General features: G+C 34.2%; 1 protein-coding gene across 7 annotated transcripts in view; it reads left to right on the forward strand.

The window, feature by feature from the left end:
- BLTP1 (bridge-like lipid transfer protein family member 1) overlaps nucleotides 1–25925 on the forward strand; it is a 211242-nt gene that overhangs the window by 138575 nt on the left and 46742 nt on the right. For 6 of the 7 annotated variants that reach the window (XM_068543385.1, XM_068543389.1, XM_068543388.1 and 3 more), the window contains 9 exons: nucleotides 3399–3643; nucleotides 5770–5875; nucleotides 11722–11819; nucleotides 12568–12753; nucleotides 13760–13928; nucleotides 15514–15725; nucleotides 16826–17024; nucleotides 22658–22717; nucleotides 24562–24788. In XM_068543385.1, the coding sequence (XP_068399486.1) occupies nucleotides 3399–3643; nucleotides 5770–5875; nucleotides 11722–11819; nucleotides 12568–12753; nucleotides 13760–13928; nucleotides 15514–15725; nucleotides 16826–17024; nucleotides 22658–22717; nucleotides 24562–24788 (1502 nt within the window). Of the gene's footprint in view, nucleotides 1–3398; nucleotides 3644–5769; nucleotides 5876–11721; nucleotides 11820–12567; nucleotides 12754–13759; nucleotides 13929–15513; nucleotides 15726–16825; nucleotides 17025–22657; nucleotides 22718–24561; nucleotides 24789–25559; nucleotides 25761–25925 lie in introns of all 7 variants that reach the window. The other variant, XM_068543392.1, reaches the window with a different exon arrangement.

Consider the following 25925-nt stretch of genomic DNA (forward strand, 5'->3'; position numbering starts at 1 on the left):
AAATATAAAACTGTTTTCCTTAGTGCTTGTGTCCACCAGTTTTTACCCTCCCATCAGTATTAGACTGGAGTTCCCACTGTTCTGCATCCTTGCCAACACTTGGTATTATCGACTTTAAAATTATTGCTTGTCTGGTAAATGTGGAACGGTATCTCATTGTAGGTTTAATTTATGTTTCTGTAGTTATTAATGGAGCTGAATTTTTAAATATGATTAAGGGGTCCTTACATGTTTTCTTATATGAAGCACCTCTTGATGGTTCTTGTTTGTTTTCTGCCCATTTGACCATTGAGTCATTTGTATTTTTCTTGGTTCACAGAGATTCTTTGTATGTTTTGTATATTAAACCTTCGATGTTATATGTTCAACATATATTGTCACCCAGTCAGAGGCTTATTTCACTTTTTGGTCTTTTGATCAACATATACTCTTAATTTTAATGTAATTGAATTAATATTTTCTTGTTTTATTGTGTATTTTATGTCTTGAAGAAGACATAAAAATACAAATTTTTATATCCTTCTGTTCCCAGGATCATGAGAAGATTCTCTCATATTTGCTGTTAAACATTTTGAAGTTTTGCTCTTCACATTTAAGTTCCTAATCTGTAAGGAACTGACTGTTTTTTTCTTCAGTTTGGTATGGAGTAGTATGCATAACCAATTATCTCAGCATCATTTATTGACTAATCTGTTCTTTTTTCAGTGATAGATAACACAACTTTATCATCTATTAAGTGTTTATGTATATGGGGGTCTATTTCAGAGATCTCTGTTGTGCCTCAGTGGCCTGTTTGCACCAGTGTCATACTGATACTTGACTTTTCCTTTTTTTTAGAAGTTGTCCTGGTTATTTTTGTTTATTTGCTCCTTCAGATATATTTTAGAATCAGTTTGCCAAGTTCCCTGAAAAAGCCTGTTTGGATTTTTATAGAAATTGAGTTGAATCTATAGATTTACTTGGGGAAGAATTAAAAATATTGATTGATATTGAGAACTGACATAGTATTTAACCTTCTTATTCCTGCATATGTCTATCTCTCTGTTTCTTTAGGTCTTCCTCAGTGTTTTTCTATAAAGTTTAAAATTTTTCAACTTAAGGTTTTTGTGTATCTGTTGCAAGATATGTTTATTTACTTAGATACCTAGGCACCTTATGTTATTGTTGTTATTACAAATGGTATATTTTATAAATAGCATTTTAAACTAGTGGTGGTATGTACAAATGCGCTTGATCCTTTTATGTTAATCTTATACTCAGCAACCATATTAAACTATTTTATTATTGCTAATAAGATTCTGTGGAGTTTCCTAAGTAGATATTCATACCATGTGCAAATAATACTTTTGTTTTTTTCCTATCCAGTCTTTATGCCTTTTTATTTTTCTTATCTTACTGTGTCTCTACTACCGAGTTCAGTAAAAGGGGTACTGTTGGCATCCTTGTTTTACTCACATTTTTTAAGGGAATTAATATTTCACCAGTGAATATGATGTTTGCTGTAGGTTTTTGCTGGGTTATTTTTATCAAGTCAAGATAAGTTGCTTTTACTCCTAGTGTGCTAAGAGTTTCTATGAATGATTGGCGAATACTTATTATTGGATACTTGTTTCTGCATCTGTTGAAATTAAAATATTTTTTCTCCTTTATTCTATTAACATGATAAATTACATTAATAATTTTTAAAAAACACATATACATATATGTGAATACATACATACATGTATGTATTTTTGTATGTATGTGTATGTATTTATTTCTGCCCTCTAGCATTTTAGGCTTTCTTTATTGAGAGGGATTTTTCTGAACATCTTTTCTTATCAGAAACAGAAGCACTTTAAAGTGAATTTCCATATTTGGCAGAGTCAGAAGTGTTGGGCCTTCAGGTATTGGGCTAAATGGCTCTTCTTGTCTGTTTATTCAGGGCATCCATGAAATAGAAGAGTCAACAGAAGCAGCAAATCAAAAGCCGAATAGTCAGTTTAGAACTAGGAAGATATGAATATTTAGGAGCAAAGAAAACATATTGTCAAATATCTAGTCAGATAACAACCCATAATTCTTCTTGCAATAAAGGAAAGGGACAAAAACAGTAGAAAAAAAAAAGGCTATACTAGTGATAAGGGATGACCTGAGGCCTAGTATTATTTCAGTCTGTGTTTTTATTTGGTGATGTTGGTGGTAGTAATAATAGTGGTAGCTACTGTGGAGGGCAGCCCGCACCCCTTGCAGCCTGCAAGCCATAGTCAATGACTCTGCCTGGCTGGAGTGGTGAGTAAGTGGAGATCAGAGCAGTTGTGACCTATCTGGCCTTTCACAGTTGCACCAGTTGGTGAGACAGCGTGTTTCTGTTTATGGATAACTCATTCCAAGTATAAACGTTACTGTATAGTGAGTGAATATAGTGAATGTGACATATAGGAGGTGACCTTTAATTAGTATGTGGAAGAAAGAATTACTTCTGGCACAATTGAGAATACTAGGAATATATAATAAAGTTTAAATGTAGGCAAAATAGGCTGTTTAATGTTTGAGTGGAGAGAATTGCTTATGTACAGAACAGTATCAGTAGATTTGATTGGTTGGAAAGGAACATGCACATATACATTAGACAGTATATGTAACAGGCAATAATAGATCTTGATTTTAACAAGGTTTCTGCTATGCCTTAATGCCCTCAATAAATAGTTGGAGAAATATGGCCTGAATAAATAGTACAGGTTGTGTATTTATAATTGTTTGAACAACTACATGCCAAATTGTTGATCTAAGTGTTTAGAACCAACAGTAAACTAAAACTCATACCATATTCTTATTTGGAATATGGTCCCATTATTATTGTTAAGGTCAAAGATACGTGTGTTTGTAAAATTTTATACTTGACGAATGTTTTCATTGAGTATAATTTAGTTGATTTGACAATTTCACTGTTTCCTTCCATACTGAGTCAGGATCAAGAGGCAAGTTATCAACTGCTAACTATTCTCTCTGAATAAAACACTGTGTGGATTGCTGTTGTTTTGTTTTGTTTTGCACTTTAATTTCTCTTGTTTTAACTCTTTCATAATAAAGGCAATTTCTTTTCTACCTTATGTGAAATAAAGAGAACATTTACAGGTGTTTCTCTAGCACCTAACACAATGCTGGGCACCTAGTAGGCTTAATAAATGATATTTGCTGGCTTAATAATACTGGCTGATGCTTTATAGTAACCATACATGTATTTAAAGGTGGGAAATATTTTATAAGCAAATTTAAAATATCCTTCTCATATCTTTCAACATAGGTTTGGAAAATGCATACTTTTTTTTATAGACACCATTTATTGAACAAAGTAAGGAATGAATGAGTGAATGAGCACCTGAACAACAAACAGTAACATTCCTTATTTCTTACAGGTGCACAGACCAGGTTTACGTTTGAGCTGCCAAATCACAGATTGCGTTTTACTTCAAAAGTTTCTGCCACCGATATGTCAACCATTCCTCCTTCTGCCAGTCTTAACCTTCCTCCTGTTACTATGTCAGGGAAATATATAATGGAAGAGCATGATAGTTATTCAGACCAGGTGTGGAGTATAGATGAACTGCCTTCTAAACAAGGGTACTATTTACAGGGAAATTATCTACGTTGTGTGGCAGAAGTAAGTTCACTTTTTAATTTTCTTACTCTTTGTAATTTAGCAGCCTTCAAACTTTAGGTGTACCAAAGTATGTAGTGATCCAAAAAATCATCAAATCATTTATTCCTACAGAATTTTGTACTGTATTTGGTGTGTGTGTGTACGTACACATGTGTATGTGTTTGTGTCTCTCTCCTTATAGTTTTATTTAAACATGCTTTTTTTTCTTGTTTTAATCATCTTTGAATTCATATTTATTATATTGGGTTTCACATGCATCTCTACAATATTTTCATGATTCATTTGACTATAAAAACGCTAAGGGTATCTAACATTTGTCAGGTGCTTCATATTCATTGACTTGTACAATCCTTAAATCAATCCTTTGAGGTAGATATTTTATTCTCATTTTACAAGTAAAGAAACTGAGCCATTAGAGAGGTTACATGATTCATCCAGGTATACATACTTATTAACAATATAAAGGTCATACAGAGATAAAATAATTACAAGCAGATTCACAGACTAGTTTCTTTACTAAGGGAATTTGAAAGCCAGCATACATGATTCCATCACTATTTTCTCCCTTTATATCTGTACAATTATCACAAGTTTAAAAAGCATTTGGATATGTTTTCATTTGATTTGTGGTAAGTAGGCCATTTGTTATCATCCTAATTTGTTATAGTAGAAAATCAAATGTAGAGAGATTAAATAACTTTCCCTAAGTCTCCCAACTATCAAATGAGAGATGTAGGAGTCACACAGTGTGCTCGTCCCTCAGCTTGCTTTGTCAGTTTGTCAGAAACAGTTGCAACCTTATCAAAAATCAATTCGCCAACTATTTGTTTTATAAATTTTATTCTCTAGAATCTGAAGGATCTATACGAATGCTCTTTGGCGTCTTTCTAGAAATATTACAGCTAAGTAGGATATATTTAAGTCTGGTTTACCTTCTTTAGACTCTGCTTGTCCTAGAACTTCTCGTGTACAAGATGCTAGAAGTCAAATATTTATTTACTAAAAGGTGGATTATAAAGCATATTTCATTTGTGCTTTCTACACTGAAAAATAAGTGTCCCAGACTGTAGTTTAGCAATACTATTATTAATGCTTCATTTGACAGAAAATAAAACAAATCAAATGCAGTATATTGCATAGTTCCTTACTAATATTAGCTATTATAAAGCTATAAAGTTTGTAATTGGGGCAGAACACCATCCCAGATTTACTAAGAATGCAGTTAATTACAAATATTCGAAAGAATCTAAAGTTGCATCTCTCTGAGAGTTGCCCATTTAACTATGGCCTAAAATAGACACATGTGAAAATCATCTTTGCCCATTTGATACTACTATATATAAAATAAAAGTGCCCAGTGAAACTTAGACTTTATGTGACTTCTCACCTAAGAAAAGACTGCTACATCTTTTTTGCTGTTAACTTTTGATCAAAATATGGACACTATCAAAGTGACAAATGTTGAGGCATTTGCCTTACTCATAAGGATGTTTCAATTCATCGTTACTACAAAACTCAACTCCAGTTAGGGCCGGCTTTCTATTTAATCTGTTTATTAACTAATTCTTGCCAGAAATTTTGGGCTTTATACTAATCATGGGACATGTATTATAGTAAAGCTGACTTTAGTATATCTGATTTGCTAATTTGCTCAAATGTAGCTTCATGAGAGCCATAATTTTGTTATTTTTATTCACAGCTGTATCTTTAGCACCTAATGCAGATGGTCAATAAATATTTGAATGAGTAAATGCATTTACTTTCATTTATACTGGTCCATCTTTCTAACTCTACAACAGTGGTCATTAAAAATAAATATTACTCTACATAAAATTTCAATTTTGCAATTAGCAAGTTACATAGAGTATAATTTTCATTCATTTTCAAAAGATTTCTCATACCTTATTGGCTACTGTTATTTTAAAATATGGGGGGAATGGCTCATAACAATGTCAGGCCAGTAGAGTATTGGGGAATCTGAGTATCTTTAACCCTTCTTCAGTATTTTAATTTCAAATAGCATGTAGATAATTGTTTTTCCTCAGAGTTTGGGATGATTTATGTGAGATGTATTTTAAACTAATATAGTCAGTATGTTAATCTAATATTCTGATTTTGTTTGGCAGGTTGGTTCCTTTGAACATAATCTTACAACTGATCTTCTAAACCACTTGGTATTTGTACAGAAAGTGTTCATGAAGGAAGTTAATGAAGTAATACAAAAAGTTTCTGGTAAGATGATTTGATACCTTATAGTGCAGAACATACAGCAGGTTTTTATTCTCATTGGTTATATGATGGTCCATGTAGCAGTGGTATGAGTATCGATCCTATCATTTAGATGAAATTGTTGAGTAACTCCCTAAAAATTCTGCATTCCTTTTATGGCTTTCTCACCTACAGATTCTTTTGCTTATTACTTTTGTCATATGTGATATATGCATTTACAATTTACAAATTAAACAAAGGTCCCTTATGCTTCCCTTCCAAAAAAAAAAAAAAAAACAACTTAGTGTGTGTCTGTTAACTAAACTAATCTTAAATCGTTTGGGAACAAAATTTAGATCAGTATTAAGATTTCGATTTTAATCTGTATCAGATGGTGACTGTATGCTGGCCACATGGTAAATTGTCTATAGCAACCCTTATTATATTTTTGCTATTCCTCAAGATCAGATTATAAGTGAGCTTCTTAATCACTATTTTATATTTTAACTGGAAACATATGTTTGATTTAAACAATTAATTGATTTTTAATTCACAAGGTAAAGTATTAAGAGGCATTAGGGTGGAAAACAAGTTGACTGTATAACAGTTCTTGAGGCTGAATATTTCAGTATGAATATAATCATGTTAAAATAATAGTTAAGCCTCATCTCTAAATTGGCATCAAGAGGAGATTCCTCCATGTTGATGGATAAATTCATTCATTTTACAAATTAAGTATCTAGACAGTGTATTATAATTGTGATGAGTTCTCTGAATGACAAGAAGAAGGTGCTATGTCTGTGTCAAAGGAGAAACTAATGTAGTCTAAGGAATCAGAAAAGGCTTCACAGAGGAAGTCATATTCAAAACCTCACAAGTGAAGTCTCATTTGGCAAGAAAGGAGAAGTAGAGAAGATTCAGGCAGAGCTTATGGACCAGTATTTGATAAGGCCCTGAAGGAGGACAGAACATGGATTAGGAAATTAAATTATGTAGCAGCTGTGTGAGCAAGAGATTTTCCTCGTTCTCATGGGTTGGTTCTGGTTGTATCTGAGGTCAGGAAGCTACTTAATGATCACATTGAAGAAGCCTAGCAGAGCTATAGAATTTTACAAGTTAATATAAAAATCAGATCAGTTGGTAGTCTTGGAATTTTTCTAAAAATGGTTGAATACAAACCATTAAGGGAGGGATGAATACATAGCAGAAGCCCCTTCTGCCACTGAAGGTGTCTCTACTTGGAGACCATACAGAAGTTTTAATGTGGCCCATTTACCTGGTTGATATCACATTAGAACATTGTCTATAATGTGAAAGTAAAGAATATTTCAAGTTGGTAAATTTTTATGAGTTTTAAAGAGTATTTTCAAGACTGCTATTGCTGAATATGTATAACTAAAAAACAAACAGACTTTTCCATTAACTAATCTTGTATCTCTTACAGTAAAAAGCTAGGATTATAGAGTTCCTCATATTAGTCTGGTACCTGTAAGCTGTCAAAGTGGTTTTGATGAAAAAGAAAGGCTTTTCTTAACCTTTGAATTACTACATTCAGTTAGGAGTTATAAGTAAAGTGTATCCCTAGGTCTATGAATAATGAACTGGAAAAGAAGACTGGAAATTAATGTTCTAACCATGAAGACTTGCTAATCACTGTGAAGAATAGAGAAATCAGATAATGATGCCGAAGTCATTTAGTGGCTGGATCTGCTCCCTGAACCATTCCTTCCTGACTGTAGAGACAGCATGAACCCTAGGAAAATAGCTGAAATGTAAATCACATATCATCCAGCTGGCCCAGGGCCTCATCGAGCACAGATGTTCCCTTATCTTTTTCAACACCAGAGCATGTAACAGATTATTGAGAGGGAATACTTAGAATCCCTGTAGCCACATTTCTTAGTATTCTAATCTCTATATTGCTTCCCTACTCTCCCATAATCTTCATGATTATTTTCCTTGTTTCTTAAAACTTTTTCCTCATGCTTTTCCTTCATGTTACATTTAGCTTTAGGACATTTTCTATTGCATAGGAATACTCATGTTCACAATCATCATCAAGTTTGTTAGGAAAGTTCTTTTTTGAAGAATCAATACTTATAATCTTATTGCCCATGGATTGCCTGGGTTTCAGAAAGGTGTAGGTAAGCACTGACTTAGTAAAGACAAGAAGTCTATTTTTGAGTATGTACAGCCATTTATATGTAATGAGAAATATATATATAGTGAGGTTACCTTCTTACAGTTGGACCAGATCTATATTTAATTCATAACAAGGTAAAAACTGTGGAGTTAATGTGACTAATAGTGTCTCTGATATTTCTATAAACTAAAAGTATTATGTAATACATTTTGTAAGAGGCAGAGCTTGTCTTTTAAATTAAAAAAATTTTTTTTCTGAAACTATATAAAAGATATTCAGGATAGTGATAGATGAACAAAACAAATAGCCTTTTTTAAAAATCGACTTTATTTTTATTTATTTATTTATTTATTTATTTATTTATTTATTTATTTATTTATTTATTTTTGGCAGTGTTGGGTCTTTGTTTCTGTGTGAGGGCTTTCTCTAGTTGTGGCGAGTGGGGGCCACTCTTCATCGCGGTGCGCGGGCCTCTCACTATCGCGGCCTCTCTTGTTGCGGAGCACAGGCTCCAGACGCGCAGGCTCAGCAATTGTGGCTCACGGGCCCAGTTGCTCCGCGGCATGTGGGATCTTCCCAGACCAGGGCTCGAACCCGTGCCCCCTGCATTGGCAGGCAGATTCTCAACCACTGCGCCACCAGGGAAGCCCTCGACTTTATTTTTTAGAGCAGTTTTAGGGTCACGGCAAAATTGAGGGGAAGGTACAGAGATTTCCCAGATACCCTCTGCCTTCAGTCATGCATAGCCTCCCCCATTTTCAAAGTCCCCCATTAGAGTGGTACGTTTGTTACAACTGACAACCCTACATTGACACAGCATTATCACCAAAAGCCCATAGTTTACATTAGGATTCACTCTTGGCATTGTACATTCTGTGGGTTTGAACAAATGTATAATGACGTGTATCCATCATTATAATATCCTACAGAGTAGTTCCACTGCCCTAAAAATCCTCCCTTGGTTGCTTCCAGGTTTTGGCCATTATGAATTAAGGTGCTATAAACATCCATATGCAGGTTTCTGTGTGGACATAAGTTTTCATCTCCTTTTGGTAACTGCCAAGGTGCAAGATTGCTGGATCATATGGATCATATAAAAGTATGTTTAGTTTTATAGGAAACTGCAAAACTGTCTTCCAAAGTGACTGTGCCATTTTGCATTCCCACCAGAAATGAATGAAAGTTCCTTTTGCTCCACATCCCCCCAGCATTTTGTGTTCTTTGTCACTGTTCTAGATTTTGGATATTCTGATGGGTGTGCAGTGGTATCTTACTGTGGTTTTAATTTGCATTTCCCTGATGACATGATGTGAAGCACCTTTTCATGTGCTTATTTGCCATCTGTATATCTTCTTTGGTGAGGTGTTTATTAAAATCTTTGGCCCATTTTTAATCAGGTTATTTTCTTATTGTTGAGTTTAAGAGCTCTTTGCATATTTTGGATAATAGTCCTTTACAAATGTATCTTTTGGAAATATTTTCTCCCAGTTGTGGCTTGTCTTGTTATTCTCTTGACACTGTCTTCTCAAAGCAGAAGTTTTTAATTTTAATAAAGTCTATCTTGGGACTTCCCTGGTGGTCCAGTGGTTAAGACTCCGTGCTTCCACTGCAAGGGGTGCGAGTTTGATCCCTGGTTGGGGGACTAAGATCCCTCATTCTGTGTGGTGCGACAAAAAAAAAAATTAAAATTAAAATAAAAAAATATTTTAAAAGTCTAATTTATCAATTCTTTCTTTCATGGATCATGCCTTTGGTGTTGTATCCAAAAAGTCAAGTCATTGTCATACAGAAGGTCATTAAGGTTTTCTCCTTTGTTATATGATTTTTGTAGTTTTGTGTTTTACCTTTAGGCCTGTGATCCATTATGAGTTAATTTTTGTGACAGGTTTAAGGTCTATATCTAGATGTATTTTTTTGTATGTGGATGTCCAGGTATTCTAGCAACATATGTTGAAAAGACTGTATCTTTGCTCCATTGTATTGCCTTTGCTCAATTGTATTGCCTTTGCTCATTTGTCAAAGATTAGTTGTCTGTATTTATGTGGATCTATTTTTGGGCTCTCCCTTCTGTTCCATTGATCTTTTTGTCTGTTATTTCACCAGTGCCACACTGTCTTGATTAGCTTGTAGTCTTGAAGTCAGGTAGTTTAAGTCTTCTAGTTTTGGTCTTCTTCAGTATTTTATTGGCTATTCTGGGTATTTTGTCTCTTCACGTACACCTTGGAATGAGTTTGTCAATATCCACAAAATAACTTGGTAGGATTTTGACTGGGGTTGCATTGAATCTAGAGAGCAAGTTGGGAAGAACTGACATTATCAGAGTTTTGTAGGTTTTCTCATGTAGATCTTGTATATATATTGTTAATTTATACTTAAGTATCTTATTTTTTGTGGTGCTAATGTAAATGGTATTGTGTTTTTAATTTCACATTCCACTGTTTATTGCTGGTATATAGGAAAGTGACTGACCTTTGTATATTATTAACCTTGTATCCTGCAATCTTGCTATAATCACTTATTGGTTCCAGGAACTTCTACATAGATGATCAGGTCATTTGTGAACAGAGACAGTTTTATTTCTTCCTTCCCAATCAGTATATCTTTTTTTTCCTTTTCTTGTCTTATTGCATTAGCTAGGACTTCTTGTATGATGTTGAAAAGGAGTGGTAAGAGCAGACATCCTTGGTTTGTACCTTATCTTAGTAAGGAAACTAAGAGCTTTTCACCATTAAGGATCATACTAGCTGTAGGATTTTTGTAGATATTCTCTATCGAGTTGAGGAAGTTCTCCTCTGCTCCTGGTTTACTGAGAATCTTTACTATCAATGGGTGTTGGATTTTGTCAAATGCTTTTTCTGCATCCCGTAATATGATAACGTGATTTTTCTTCTTTAGCCTGTTGATGTGATGAATTACATTAATTGATTACCTACTAGGAAAAAACTTCCCATCCCACTTATATTTGCTCCCTGGGATGATGCTAAATTCAGTATACATAGAAAAAGATGAATCATTTTAAGATAGAATATTTGAAAGGTAAGCATAACGAAAAGTTTTTACAATAAGGGAAAGAGAAGTGGAGATAGAAGTTGGATTTTAAAATATTAGAACATTATTTCCTGAATGCCATAATGCCTGGGCAACAAATGGTCTATTAATAGGAACTTTATCCCCAGGGTCCTCTGCCCCCATTTTGTTTTCATGTATAGGCCAAACCTTTATTGTCACACTCTTAATTATTATCTTATTTTTTATTTCTCCACCTTTATTTTTTCTTCCATTCTTTTTTGTTTATGACACACAAATATAAATGACAAAGGTCACATTTTTGATTGAAGAAATTATTTCATTGTACTGTTTTTCCCTCAAATATATTTTCTCAGGTGTATAATCATGTTTGGTGTAATTATAGGTATAATGTCTTAATTTAGTCCTTATAAAATGTCCTTTTTTTTTTTTTTTTCCTGGTCGCACCACGTGGCTTGTGGGATCTTAGTTCTAGTCCTTATAAAATGTTCTTAATAAATATCTACATATGCAGTACTGTCCCTATCTTATAACATCTGCCTCAGTGAAATGTGACATGGCTAAAGTTCGCTGTTAAAGATTGAGTTAATGATCAGGAAAAAGAAAATGTTGTGTGTGTGTGTTTTTAAGCACACAAAGTAGTTATTATTTTCCTTTTAAAGAAATTGCCTCAAACCTTCAATTATTTAACCTCTTTCAGGTGGGGAGCAACCTATTCCTCTTTGGAACGAACATGATGGAACAGCGGATGGAGATAAGCCTAAAATTCTACTCTATTCCCTGAACTTGCAGTTTAAGGTAACATAAATAATAATATAATAATGATTCTTTAAGAAGTATTTTTCTACTTAATTAATGTATGCTTCTAGAAAATCCATATGATATATGAGTATGCCAAATAGAAAATAAAACTGAAGTAAAACCCTGTCCACGCAGAGAAGAAGCTTTAACAATTGAATATCCTTTAGGACGTTTTCCTATTTGTATTTTTATATATGTATATATTTCTGCATTTTTAAAAACCCTGAATACCTTTCCATGTCACAACATTTAGATCCACTTTATCTTTTTGAACAGCTGTGCTATATATTCTACAGTTGTAACAATTTAACTACTTCCTTCAGATGAACCTTTTGACTTTTTTCTAATTATTGCTGTTATAAATTACTCTGTAAGAAATATTTTGTACAGTTGTCCATTAAAATAATACCTCAATAGAAACGTTATTTCCAATATTTACGATATTAGTGTTCTTAAAAATAAAAATCTTTCTTACCAAATAGTTATTTACTTGTAATTAATGTATTTAACACATGAACAGTCTATATTTTAAATACAGAATACTGAAATAAAATTTAATAGCTAAAAAAGTTCCTACTGACATGAGAAATTAAAGGATGTTGCCAATTTTATCAGTTCATCAGGCATCCTATATGTGTTTTAAAACATGGCTGTTTTATCTATCATATATTGAAAGATTTCATTTGTGTGGGTGTACATTGTTGATTTAAGATTCTTTTTTTCCTCCAAACATATAATCTGCTAGGGTATTCAAGTAACGGCCACAACTCCCTCAATGAGAGCTGTGAGATTTGAAACTGGATTGATTGAACTGGAACTTTCGAACCGACTTCAAACCAAAGCTTCACCAGGAAGTAGCAGCTATCTGAAACTGTTTGGTAAATGCCAAGTGGATTTAAATCTGGCATTAGGACAAATTGTTAAACATCAGGTGAGTGCTGAATATGTTGATATTAAAACTGTGGCTTTTAAACTTTGCACATCAATTTAAACTACTTTAAGTATTACTGTACTTTAAAAAGTATTGAGTTTAAGTTCCTAAAATTTGATTGTAAATTCTAATAAAAAATCATTTAAGAAGGCCCTTGTAATTTTACCTTGGTATTTCATTGAGTATATTGGCGGTATATTGTTCAGTGCAAATGCAATCACATGAAACTTGAATCTAGTATCTTCATAAATATTCATTTATAATTTCTCTTGATTTTGTTAAACATTATTTTTTATTTCAACACTTTGTACTAACATTGGTCAGTCTTTAAAACGTTACTAAGTTTCTTAGCTGTCCTGTTTGATAATGGCAAATTTTGCATGCTATAATATTAAACATGTAAAGTTAAAAAAAAATGTGTATATATATATATGTTGGTATATATACGACAGTAAGTCAGATTCTGTTTTATAAAAATTAACTTTCACAGCCCATCAGGGAATTTTACTATTTTTTTGCTAAAAATTATTATGTAGATTTAACCTTTTTCCTTCTTTAGTTTGAAGATTAAAAGAATACCAGTCACATTTCAAATCTGAGTGGCTGTATTAAAGATTATGTGGGGGAATAAATGAACAAAAATTTCATGTCATCTCTAGAAAAACAGTAATTTTTTCAAATAGAAACACAGTTTGAGAGGAGAGAGGATCTAATTATCTTGAAACATTTAATACATTGCCATTGAGGATATGGCCCTAATCCTAGCTTTTGTATGAATTTTATTATGACTTCCTATTTATTTCTTATATACTGATTCATATCGTATATTAATTTCAAATGTTTATGGTACAGAGTATCAGGAATTTATCATTGACAAATGAAATAGAGAAAAATGTACTGTAGTTCTTTTAGTGAAAAATACCATTAATGGTGTTAAAACTTCTAATTTTTTAAATTAAAATATTTTCCATTATTTGATTTTATTGAGCTTTTAATTTTATTTTAGGTTTATGAGGAAGCTGGTTCTGATTTTCATCAGGTTGCCTATTTTAAAACTAGAATTGGGTTAAGAAATGCCCTGCGAGAAGAAATCAGTGGTTCTTCAGATAGGGAAGCTGTGCTTATTACCCTGAATAGACCAATTGTTTATGCACAGCCTGTGGCCTTTGATAGAGGTAAGATGAAGTCTTATCAATACTGTCTTGTTAGATTTAGAAATGTTTTGGTAATGCTAGAAAAAATCATCTGTAGTTTACCAGTTTAAATGCTTGACAGCTAAATGTCTCTTAAATTTGAAATGTGAGCATCCAAAAAAAGTTTCTTGCTTATTACCATCAGTTTTTGAAGTTACTTTACTTTTTAAAGTTATTTGCTTTTTACATGGATCTATAGGAATGTCTGATTCAGAATTTTAAATTTTTTGGTTTGGATAACTATTGCACCCAATTGTCTTAGCACTGTCTTTATTCATTTATTCTATAAACATTTATTGTTTACTGTCTAGAAGTGGAATACAAATATGGAAAACAGGATCTCTGCCCTCAAGGAGCTCTCAGTTCAGTGGGAAAAGAGAACAAAGTAGACTACAGAGTGGAGATATATATATATATATATACACACATACATACATATATATACACACACACACTTCTTTTTTTCCCCCTTATATCTGAGGGTGTCTCTCACTTTCTCTGTGCTTCTCAGAGGAGAAACTAAATTTTCAGATTCAGCTTGGAGTTAGGAGTTCACCAAGGAGACAGGAAATGAAAGCTTGTCCTATTTACCTCTGTATCTGAAGGCCTAGAACAGTCCCAGGCATGTAGTTAAGAACTAAATAAATATTTGCCAAGTGAGAAAGAACATGAATGAATATATATGAGCACAGAGGTCTAAGAAAATATAGCAGCAACTTTTTTAAAAGAAAATAATGGGAAATAAGGCTGAACGATAGATAGGATCTAATTAATGTGTCTTGGGCAAATAGGAATTGTATTTTAGAAGTAATGAAGAACCATTTATGAAGCCATAAAAGATTTAAATCGGTGGTGGGCATTGGCTGGTGATAAGATCAGTTTGTTAGAAAACTGCCCTTACCATTTTATTTTGCTAAATCTGGTGCACATTTTTTTTTTTTTTTCATTTCTCATCTTACCAACTTTTGATCAACTTTCAGCAACTTCTTAAAGTACTTTCTACTCTTTGTGTCCATGACATAACACCTGCTTTTCCTTCTACTTCTCTGGCCCCTTCATCCTTATCTCTCTTTAGACTCCTCCTTGTATATACTGCATTAAATGATGGTTTACCTTAAGCTTCATTCTTGTTACAAACTCAAATGTCTTCGACTTCTCTCTCTAAATCACACTTTATTAATGTATACTCCCAGTATTACGTACCTCTCCTCAAGAATTTTTAACTGTTGTAACAGAAAGCTGTATAAGGTCAGGGACCATGTCTGTTTTCATTTGTTATTCCATGCCAATGCCTAGCATATATAGTAGGCATTTCACAACTAATTCATTGAATGAATGAATGGACCTGGATTTTCTTCTTTTGCCACTTTGCAGTCGCCTGCTTTCTGCTTTTTTCATTTCTCAAGTTGACTGTATCCTCTTAGATCCTTTCAAATTCTAATGCTACAATTTTCTGGGAATAATTTTTATTAATCAACAGGATTTTGCAGCTCTAGAGGTTTACTTGCCATATAGCTTTACAGTTTTTATTTTAATTTTCCTTCTGCCCTGTCTTAATTATCAAAAGCTGTGCTGTTTTGGCTGAATTATAAGGCTGCCTATGACAATTGGAATGAACAACGAATGGCTTTACATAAAGATATTCATATGGCTACAAAGGAAGTGGTAGATATGTTGCCTGGTATCCAGCAAACGTCAGCCCAGGCGTTTGGGACTCTCTTCCTCCAGCTGACTGTGAATGATCTGGGAATTTGCCTGCCTATCACAAATACTGCACAGGTATAAAAAATCGAATCACAGTCCAAGATTAAGAGCCAGACATTTCTAGAAGCCATTTTTATGTGTATAGAGTATAACAATAAGCTTTTCAGGATAACAGTTTATAACGAGTTTAGTAGATAGCAAGTAAGATTGAACTCCTTCAACCGTTATTCATCCACAGTGTATTAAATATCAATTTCATGAGACTTTTCTCTGAAGCATTCTGATATGCCTCATAATAGTAATAAGATTGACACCCATCTAATAAATCTTAATTTTAACCTTGGAAAAGAAGCAGCTTAGTTTTCAAAATTTTTTATTTGTTTTGTATTTAGCCAAGACATCTTTGGCATACACTTGATAATAAAATAGAAACAAAGGATATTTAAGGATGCTATATAATAATGTTTAATAACTTTATCTAAAACAGGGTAGGGAATTTCAAAATTCTTTTAAACTATAATATTTAATGGTAACAAAACTTCCAAGTTATGTGTACTGGATAAAGCAAAAATTTACTCTTTGTGATTTAGGACCAGTTCTCAGGAATACATATTTGCATGCACATGTGTGTGAGGGAAAAGGCTATGAACCCCCTGTTAGGCTAAGAAGTTACAATTATAACAAATACAGAGGTCTACATTTTACTGTTATAATTTACCTTAACCTGTAACCAGTTGTTGAATGAATTTATCTTTAAGTATTTTGTTTGGCAAAACAGTGTTAAGAAAAACTCTGAGTTGAGGATTGGCAACGTGGTATGTTTGTGCTTCAGGAGTTGAAAAATGATAATATTTTAATGACATGATGGACAGAGCTTAGGAAGGCCGTACACACCAGGGATGGTTGTCAAAATGAAAATGTTCCACACAAACTAAAAGGCTTGAGATAGAAAGAACAGATAATTAGCCTTTTGCAAGTTTAGTTTAAAAAAATGCACATGGCAATGCATTTCACATGAGCAATTTAATTTTAAAAGTAGGCATCTTTCTAAACTGCTTTTTAATGAAGCTCTCTAGGGTTGACCCTTTCTAGATGTTTGATCTTATGGATCCGGTGAGGTTTCCAAATTTTAAAAGTTGTCACCTTTTGTCTCATTTCTTTAATATATTTTGCAGTCTAATCACACTGGAGACCTTGACACTGGTTCTGCTTTAGTACTGACCATTGAAAGTACTCTCATCACTGCTTGTTCTTCAGAATCTCTAGTTAGTAAAGGGCATTTCAAAAACTTTTGTATCCGTTTTGCTGATGGCTTTGAGACATCATGGGATGACTGGAAACCAGAAATTCGTGGGGACCTAGTGATGAACGCCTGTGAGTGTCTTTTATTTTCTGTATGAGGTTTTGAATTTTTAAAAATTAAAAAGTAACCCCAGTGTCTTCGTAAGTAAAACTAAAGGATGTTCATATATAGGAATGTTATTGGACTTTGTGAAATAAAGGCTATTTCTAATTAAAGATATCAGAACATATTTGTGAAAAACTGCAGCTTTCAGTTGTTTGGGAAAGTAAACCAACTAGGCATTCTTTTTGATGGTATAACATTTGAAGGTTTGCTCACTCCCTGATTTTTCCTGTAATTGATTCGTGAATGACCAGGTAAAGTGTCTTTGTTCTGTGGGGATCTTGAAACAAAGTGATAAATGTGTAAGATCCAGTTCATCCTATAACATAATACAGGAAAACCGGAAGCAGGGACTCCAGCCATAAATAAGTCCACATGTCCACATATGTAGTATACAGAGTATAATTTGTGTGAATTCCTCTGATTCTATTATGCTCCATTAAACACAGCTTTAGTTATTCCTCTGGTTGTGAATAACTAAAGCTGTCTTTATATGCTATTTTGAAGGTACAGGGATTTATTTTTATTTTAATATTTTAAATATTACAGCAGAGTTGATAAAGCATCATTAATCTATTTTTAATTAATTTTTATTGGAGTATAGTTGCTTTACAATGTTTTATCATTAATCTTAATTTATGAAGAAAAATTATATTTGAGGAATTAAAGGTTGTGGACTAAAATTCCTCAGCTAATCTGTAAAACAAAATTAATTACTTTTCAGAAGGTGGTATGCCATTATTTAGCAATTTTTTCCTCTCTTCACTGGAAGAAAATCTTCTTTCCAGTTCTGGGTTTTCTTTGAGTATTGGGAGAACTTTCCAGGGTTTTTATATCAAAAATTGAAGTTTTAGCATTTAATATTGGCTAAAATTTTAGGTGAAATTTTTTGGTTTTGAATGCTTTGCATTTAGATAATTCATAGGTAAAATACTAGGATTTCTTTGAAGTACTTCAGGTTATTAAGAAGACTTGATATCAAAATACTCATGCCTAATACCCAAAAGACCAAAATTAGCCTTCATCAGAAATTTTTACAAGTAATCATTTTACATGGTTGTTATATATGTTTTAAAAAGTCACCATAACTGTTTTTTCCTTTTTTTAATTTATTTTATTTATTTATTTATTTATGGCTGTGTTGGGTCTTCGTTTCTGTGCGACGGCTTTTGCGAGCGGGGGCCACTCTTCATCGCGGTGCGCGGGCCTCTCACTATCGCGGCCTCTCTTGTTGCGGAGCACAGGCTCCAGACGCGCAGGCTCAGCAATTGTGGCTCACGGGCCCAGTTGCTCCGCGGCATGTGGGATCTTCCCAGACCAGGGCTCGAACCCATGTTCCCTGCATTGGCAGGCAGATTCTCAACCACTGCACCACCAGGGAAGCCCAACCAGAACTGTCTTTTGTTTGTGTGTTTTTTTACTTAAAATAAATTTAAACCTATTGATTTTTATTAAGATGACATTTTGTCATCATTATAGTCATACTGGATTGAATATATTTGGAAGCAAGGAAGGATACCATTTCCTTAACAGTTTAAACAAAGGGAAAATGCATAAGAAATATGCCTCTGACTCAAAGTCAAAAACACATATTAAAAAATATAAACAATAACTCAGCACCTCAGTGGCTATTATACCAGCAAAGTAGAACACTAACATGCTGATAATTGTGATAATCATAATTTATTTGGGGTTTTGGAGGGTATCAAATGACTTGTTTTTGTAACGTGCTTATTGTTTGGTGTTTTGGGAGAGTGGCAAATGAGTAGAGTCGTTGTTTTGCTGACATAAAAGAATTCCAAATTACAGATTCACTAATTAGTTTACTATTTTGTAGTTTTTATTAGTAGTAAGTATACTTGGATATAACTGACAATTTTTTTTAAAAAAGAGTTGAGTTTAGGGCAGAGAAATAAGGAAAAGTAGGATTATGCCTTAGTATTTTTTCACAGATCATTTAAAAATCATGCCCTACAGAAACAGAAATATAGATCAATGGAACAGGATAGAAAGCCCAGAGATAAACCCACGCACATATGGTCACCTTATTTTTGATAAAGGAGGCAAGAATATACAGTGGAGAAAAGACAGCCTCTTCAATAAGTGGTGCTGAGAAAACTGGACAGCTACATGTAAAAGAATGAAGTTAGGACACTCCCTAACACCATACACAAAAATAAACTCAAAATGGATTAAAGACCTAAATGTAAGGCCAGACACTATAAAACTCTTAGAGGAAAACACAGGCAGAACACTCTATGACATAAATCACAGCAAGATCCTTTTTGACCCACCTCCTAGAGAAATGGAAATAAAAATGAAAATAAACAAATGGGACCTAATGAAACTTAAAAGCTTTTGCACAGCAAAGGAAAGCATAAACAAGACAAAAAGACAACCCTTAGAATGGGAGGTAATATTTGCAAACGAATCAACTGACAAAGGATTAATCTCCAAAATTTACAAGCAGCTCATGCAGCTCAATATCAGAAAAACAAACAACCCAATCCAAAAATGGGCAGAAGACCTAAATAGACATTTCTCCGAAGAAGATATACAGATTGCCAACAAACACATGAAAGGATGCTCAACATCACTAATCATTTGAGAAATGCAAATCAAAACTACAATGAGGTATCACCTCACACCAGTCAGAATGGCCAGCATCAAAAAATCTACAAACAGTAAATGCTGGAGAGGGTGGTGTGGAGAAAAGGGAACCCTCTTTCACTGTTGGTGGGAATGTAAATTCATACAGCCACTATGGAGAACAGTATGGAGGTTCCTTAAAAAACTAAAAATAGAACTACCATAAGACCCAGCAATCCCACTACTGGGCATGTACCCTGAGAAAACCGTAATTCCAAAAGAGTCATGTACCAAAATGTTCATTGCAGCTCTATTTACAATAGCCAGGACATGGAAGCAACCTAAGTGTCCACTGACAGATGAATGGATAAAGAAGATGTGGCATATATATACAGTGGAATATTAGCCATAAAAAGAAATGAAATTGAGGTATTTATAGTGAGGTGGATGGACCTAGAGTCTGTCATACAGAGTTAAGTAAGTCAGAAAGAGAAAAACAAATACCATATGCTAACACATATATAGAATCTAAAAAAAAAAAAAAAAGGGTTCTGAAGAACCTAGGGCAGGACAGGAATAAAGCCACAGATGTAGAGAATGGACTTGAGGACACGGGGAGGGGGAAGGGTAAGCTGGGACGAAGTGAGAGAGTGGCATGGACGTATATACACTACCAAACGTAAAATAGATAGCTAGTGGGAAGCAGCCACATAGCACAGGGAGATCAGCTCGGTGCTTTGTGACCACCTAGAGGGGTGGGATAGGGAGGGCGGGAGGGAGACGCAAGAGGGAGGGGATATGGGGATATATGTATACATAGAGCTGATTCACTTTGTTATACAGCAGAAACTAACACAACATTGTAAAGCAATTATACTCCAATAAAGATGTTAAAAAAATCATGCCCTAGAAAAAAGATGGCCCTGTGTCGGTAATTCCCTGGTGGTCCAGTGGTTAGGACTTGGCGCTTTCACTGGAGGGGCCCAGGTTTGATCCCTGGTTGGGTAACTAAGATTCTGCAAGCCAAGCGGCGTGGCCAAAAAAAAAAAAAGCCCGGTGTAATTTCCTCTCTAGGTGATAATATTTTGGGGGGAAGTGCAATAAAAATTAGAAAGGACAATCTATAGGAAGGGTTCCATCGACCACTTAAATAGTAAAGATTAGATGCTTTTCTTTAACATGTATTTAGAAAAACTAAACCATTAGAAGTTTGAAAAATTCCAGGCTTTCTGCTAACACCTGGGTAGCAGCATTTGGTTGTCACAGCAGGAATACTGCCATCCTGGATTCTGGTTGGTCCAACTCAGAGATGACAAGTACAATGGGAAAGAGCCCAGTTGGTGTCCTACTTCTCACTTTCAGGATTCAGATCTACTCCTAAGAATTTTAATGTTCCTTATTAATTCATTATGCCTCTGTATTCTATGAATTTATATAATCTCTTTTTTTAGCTTAATATTCAGAAATTCTCTAGCACTTCTTGGGACTGGAAGTCCCCGATGTTTTCTACCCTTTTTAAATTTACTGTTTCTTACTTTCACTTGGCCTTAGTTATATTACTCCAATTTCAGAGGCTTTTCTTTTCATTCTAGCAGTCTTAAGATTTGAAAGGGTAGTCTAGGTTTTTTTTGCTCTGATTTATAACTATGACATTAAAGGTGAATTAGGCAATCTTTTACCCCCAAACAAGATCTAATTCTTTTTTATAATTTGTATGTGAGGCACAAGTACCATATGGTTCAAAAATATAATTTAGATTTTAAAGTTATTGGCACCATCTTAAAAAATACATAATAGAAATTGTCATTTATAGACTTTCTCCCAAAATAAATTGTAGCATTTCTGTTTTTTTTTTAATTAATTTATTTATTTGGCTGTGCCGGGTCTTAGTTGCAGCATGCAGGATCCTTAGTTGTGGCATGAGGGATCTAGTTCCCTCACCAGGGATCGAACCCAGGTCCCCTGCATTGGGAGCGTGGAGTCTTAACCACTGGACCACCAGGGAAGTCCCTAAATTGTAGTATTTCTACAACTCACATTTGAGTAACATTTGAATGCCAGTTTAGAGTATGGAATGAATTGCAAAAGGACATTTTATTTACGGTATATATACTGTCAGGTTTAGATTGAAATTTGGTTTCCATTAAGGATTACTGAGAAAGGGTCTTAATTCTATCTTTAGGCTCTACTTTGTTTAAAAGTTGTTTCAAGGATGGTATGTCTTTTGTTGATTTAATTAACCTCTCAAAAAAGCTGAAATTATCTGATTAAAGCTAAGAAGTAGTAACTGTTTCAAAGTTAAAGTTAGATATGTTCTGGGGATAGGTCCATGACCCTAGGAGGCTGATGTTATGAGATTGACATCATGGCAGGCAATCTTTTTTTTTTTTTTTTCCCTCGTAAAATGATCCTTGTCAAAGTAAAAGACAAGGATGATGAATCATGTCTGTGACCTAATGTGGCAGTTCTTAGTTATCAAAAAATCATTTTAAAATTATTTGCATTCTCAAAGTGCCATTCACTCATGATGATACAAATTGTCCCAGCATCTGGAAACTAGAGTTTCAGAGTTGGCCAGGTATTGTCACTCAGATAAGGAAATCACATGCAGAATGTAAAGATAAAACTGGAGTCAAATCTTTCTTTATTGAGGTATGGTTGATTTACAGTATATTAGTTTCAGGTGTATGCAGTTTAGTTCTTAAAATCGATAAGAATAAAATATTGTGAGATATGAAATAGATGTAAGTCATCTAAGGTTGCCCTTTCATTCTCCAGATTAGAAACTGAAACCTAATACACTAAGATGTATCAGATAGATAACTAACAAGAACCTGCTGTATAAAATAAATAAATTAATAAATTAAATTAAAAAAAAAAAGAAACTGAAACCTAGAGAGGCTAGTAATCCTGTTTATATTTAGGAATCATTTTTGGAAGAAAAATTGCAGTGTAATATTTAATCACAAGCATAATTTTATTGAAACTTATTTTGGGGGTGATTTTTGTGCAGGTGTAGTTCCAGATGGTACCTATGAAGTATGTTCCAGGACTACAGGACAAGCAGCTGCTGGTAAGTTCACCTTTGGTATTACTTTTGCTATATATATCTGGTAGAATTCTGCTTTTTTTATCCATTTTTCCTGCCTTTATATTAGAGGCTCTTTTAACTAAACTCATTCTGGTATTCCCTAATTTTTAAAAACTATTTTGCAATAATATTAGCATATTTTTATATATCTAACAATTAATTAGACACCATCAGTGTACAAGATACACTACAAAATGTTTTGGGAAAGACAAAGGTGAATAAGATATACGTTCTATGACATATAAGTTTAAATTCTAATAATGTAGTTACAGCTCTGCAGCATAACTATAACTGCAATAAGTGATAAGTTCAAAAAATATATAAAATTCCAATTGCTATTGAAATTTACAGGAGGGAGATAAAATTTCTAAATTTCAAAGGATACTGGAATGAGAGAAAGCTTTATGGAAGAAAAAGCATTTAAACAAGGACTTGAAAGATGGATAAAATTGTTTCTTAAGCAAAAACTGGAAAATATGAATAGAGAAAATTCAGGCAGAGAGAACAACACCTGTCATGATGTCAAACACAGTGTCTAGTTAGAGTTGTCCAGATTGGCTGGAATAGAGTTATGTGAAAATAAGATGAGAAAAATCTTACATCCCAAATGAAGGAATTTGGACTTGATTTGGTGGACAATGAGAAAGCCATTGAGTTTTTTTGAGCAAGAAAACAGATGTGACAGAATCAAAGGGACACTTTCAAGGATTAGAGAGGAGAAAAGTCTAGGAAACTGGTTAGGAGATAACCATAGAAGTAATCATCTGTCTTAACTAAGATGACAGCGTAGTGTAAATTTTTATTATTTTTACTGGTATAAAATTAGGGTAAGATAAATGGAGATATTTATTTAAGAGCACTTAAAATGTTGAGAGGGGTAGAAGCTGATTAAGACGCGTAGATTTCCTTCTCTCCTTACTGTTCCCTCTTATCCTCCGAAACCTAGTCTCAGTGCTCATCCTAAGTAAACTGTCTCAGAAAATAGCAAGGCCTGCAGTCCCCACTGACAGAGATCTGAAAAGGTTAGGAAATTTCCAGCAGTAATGTTAGAAGGAAAAGGTGATAACTGAGGTAAGCATACATATTGGGAGGAAGGTCACATAAAAGTCTTTGTCAGGAGTCTTGTTTATAAGCGACAACAACGTCCTCAAACTGGCTTAACTAAAAGGGGGAACTTGTTAAAAGAATATTTGCAGATCACAATTAAACTTAGGAATGGCTATCTCAGTGAAGAGAAGGAACCAGGTCAATTCAGGGGCCCTCAGGAACTACTGGAAACAAGATCCCAGCTGCCACCAGGGCTCTTTCCAGCTCTTGTCTTTGCTTCTCTCCGGCTGCTTCATTTTTTCTTACTGCTGACCTCCTGAAACATGGCAGGAAACATGGCTGCCAGCAGCTCATGAGCCTCATTCCCCACCCCTCAATCACTAGAGAGGGAGCAGTCTTTTCTCAAGTCCAGGGAAGGATTCTTAGTTTTCTAACTTTGACCCTTATTCAGACTAATCATCTAATTAATTCTGGCTAATGAGGGAGGGCTGTGCCAGTTCTCCTACTATAGTCCTGGGAAGGTAGATCAGCTAGGGGGCTAGGGGAGGAGGGAATTCATAGGTCACATGGGGAAAGAAGAGTGCTGAAAACAGAGAAACAATAGGTGCACACTATACAATAGGGAAATCAATCCCATAGTCCCATGTTTCTGACAGATTTAGCTGTGAGAGACATTAGTTATTACACAGGGCCATCATCCACTTTATTCCCTGAATGTAGAATTATTTAAATTTCTATACTCAAGACTTACCAAAAATGTCACTTCTTTATTTAAACAGAAAGTAGTAGTGCTGGAACCTGGACACTCAATGTATTGTGGAAAATGTGTGGGATTGATGTCCACATGGATCCTAACATTGGCAAAAGACTTAACGCTCTGGGCAATACCCTTACAACGCTGACAGGAGAGGAGGACATAGATGACATCGCCGATCTAAATTCAGTGAACATAGCTGACCTGTCAGATGAGGATGAAGTTGACACTATGTCTCCCACTATCCATACTGTAAGTAAACTCACAGTTAGACTTTTTCAGGACTGGCTTTTACCCTGAGAAAGGGATATTATTAGGTCAGTGTTATTTATTGTAGTTGCTAATTGTGGAGGAAGGAAGGGAGTGGTGGTTCTCTGTCTACATTTATATAATATTGGTTTTTTTAATTCCATAATATTGTCTTTTAATTGAATTCCTTGTTTCATAACGGTTGTCAACCAACTTGTGCCTTAACCTACAGGTAACATGTTAACAGTAAAAGCAAAGTGCAAGCAGATCTGTAGAGACAGAAAGTAGATCAGTGGTTGCCTAGGACTGGGAGAGTTTAGGGGGTTGGGAGAGGGGATGGGAAGAGACTGCTAATGTTATGAGGTTTTGTTTGGGAGGCGGTGAAAATGTTCTAAATAGATTCTGATGATGGCTGCACAACTTCGTGACTATACTAAAAACCACTATAAACCATTATACATTTTAAATGGGTGAATTTTATGGCATGTGAATTATCTCAATAATGATGTTCAAAAATGAAAGTCAAAGTGCACCCACACAAAATAAAGTCTACATTTTAAAAATGTGTATTTCCTTTTATACTGTACATATTCTATAGTATCAGATTGATTAGTTATTAAACTTATTATTTATTAGTTAAAAAGAAAGTTTCTGCTTTCATTCTATTATCAACGTAAAAATTTTTTTGAAACATCTTTGAACTACTGTATCATGAAATAGTTTTGTTCCTGGAAAGAAATTTTTTAAAAATTAACATTACTGTTTACCATTTAGAGTTCAGAGGGAAGTTCAGTAAGTGGAGATGGCCACAAGCTCACGTTTGGGCAACGACTTGTAAATCACCTCCTAGGCCTGAGGCCTCCACATCAGCGCTATTCTGTTCCTGCAGAGTATCTGTGTAACCCAGAGATGTGGGCCTCCCCTAAGTCTAGCCAGTCCCATCTGAAAGCATGCAGAGCTCACTCATGGGGAAACGTAGGTAGCAACTAAATGGATTCCTTATGAAAATTAAGGGGTTTGAATCACTGGAGAATTCCAATCATCTTACTTAATATAGATGGCTTTGATTCTTGCATGCTTCTTTTGATTTAAGGTGTTATTTCTGTGATAGGGTAGATTTGCTTTGTGACCTGAGGGTGT

Source organism: Eschrichtius robustus, chromosome 4 (assembly GCF_028021215.1).
Source record: "Eschrichtius robustus isolate mEscRob2 chromosome 4, mEscRob2.pri, whole genome shotgun sequence".
Lineage (NCBI taxonomy): Eukaryota > Metazoa > Chordata > Mammalia > Artiodactyla > Eschrichtiidae > Eschrichtius > Eschrichtius robustus.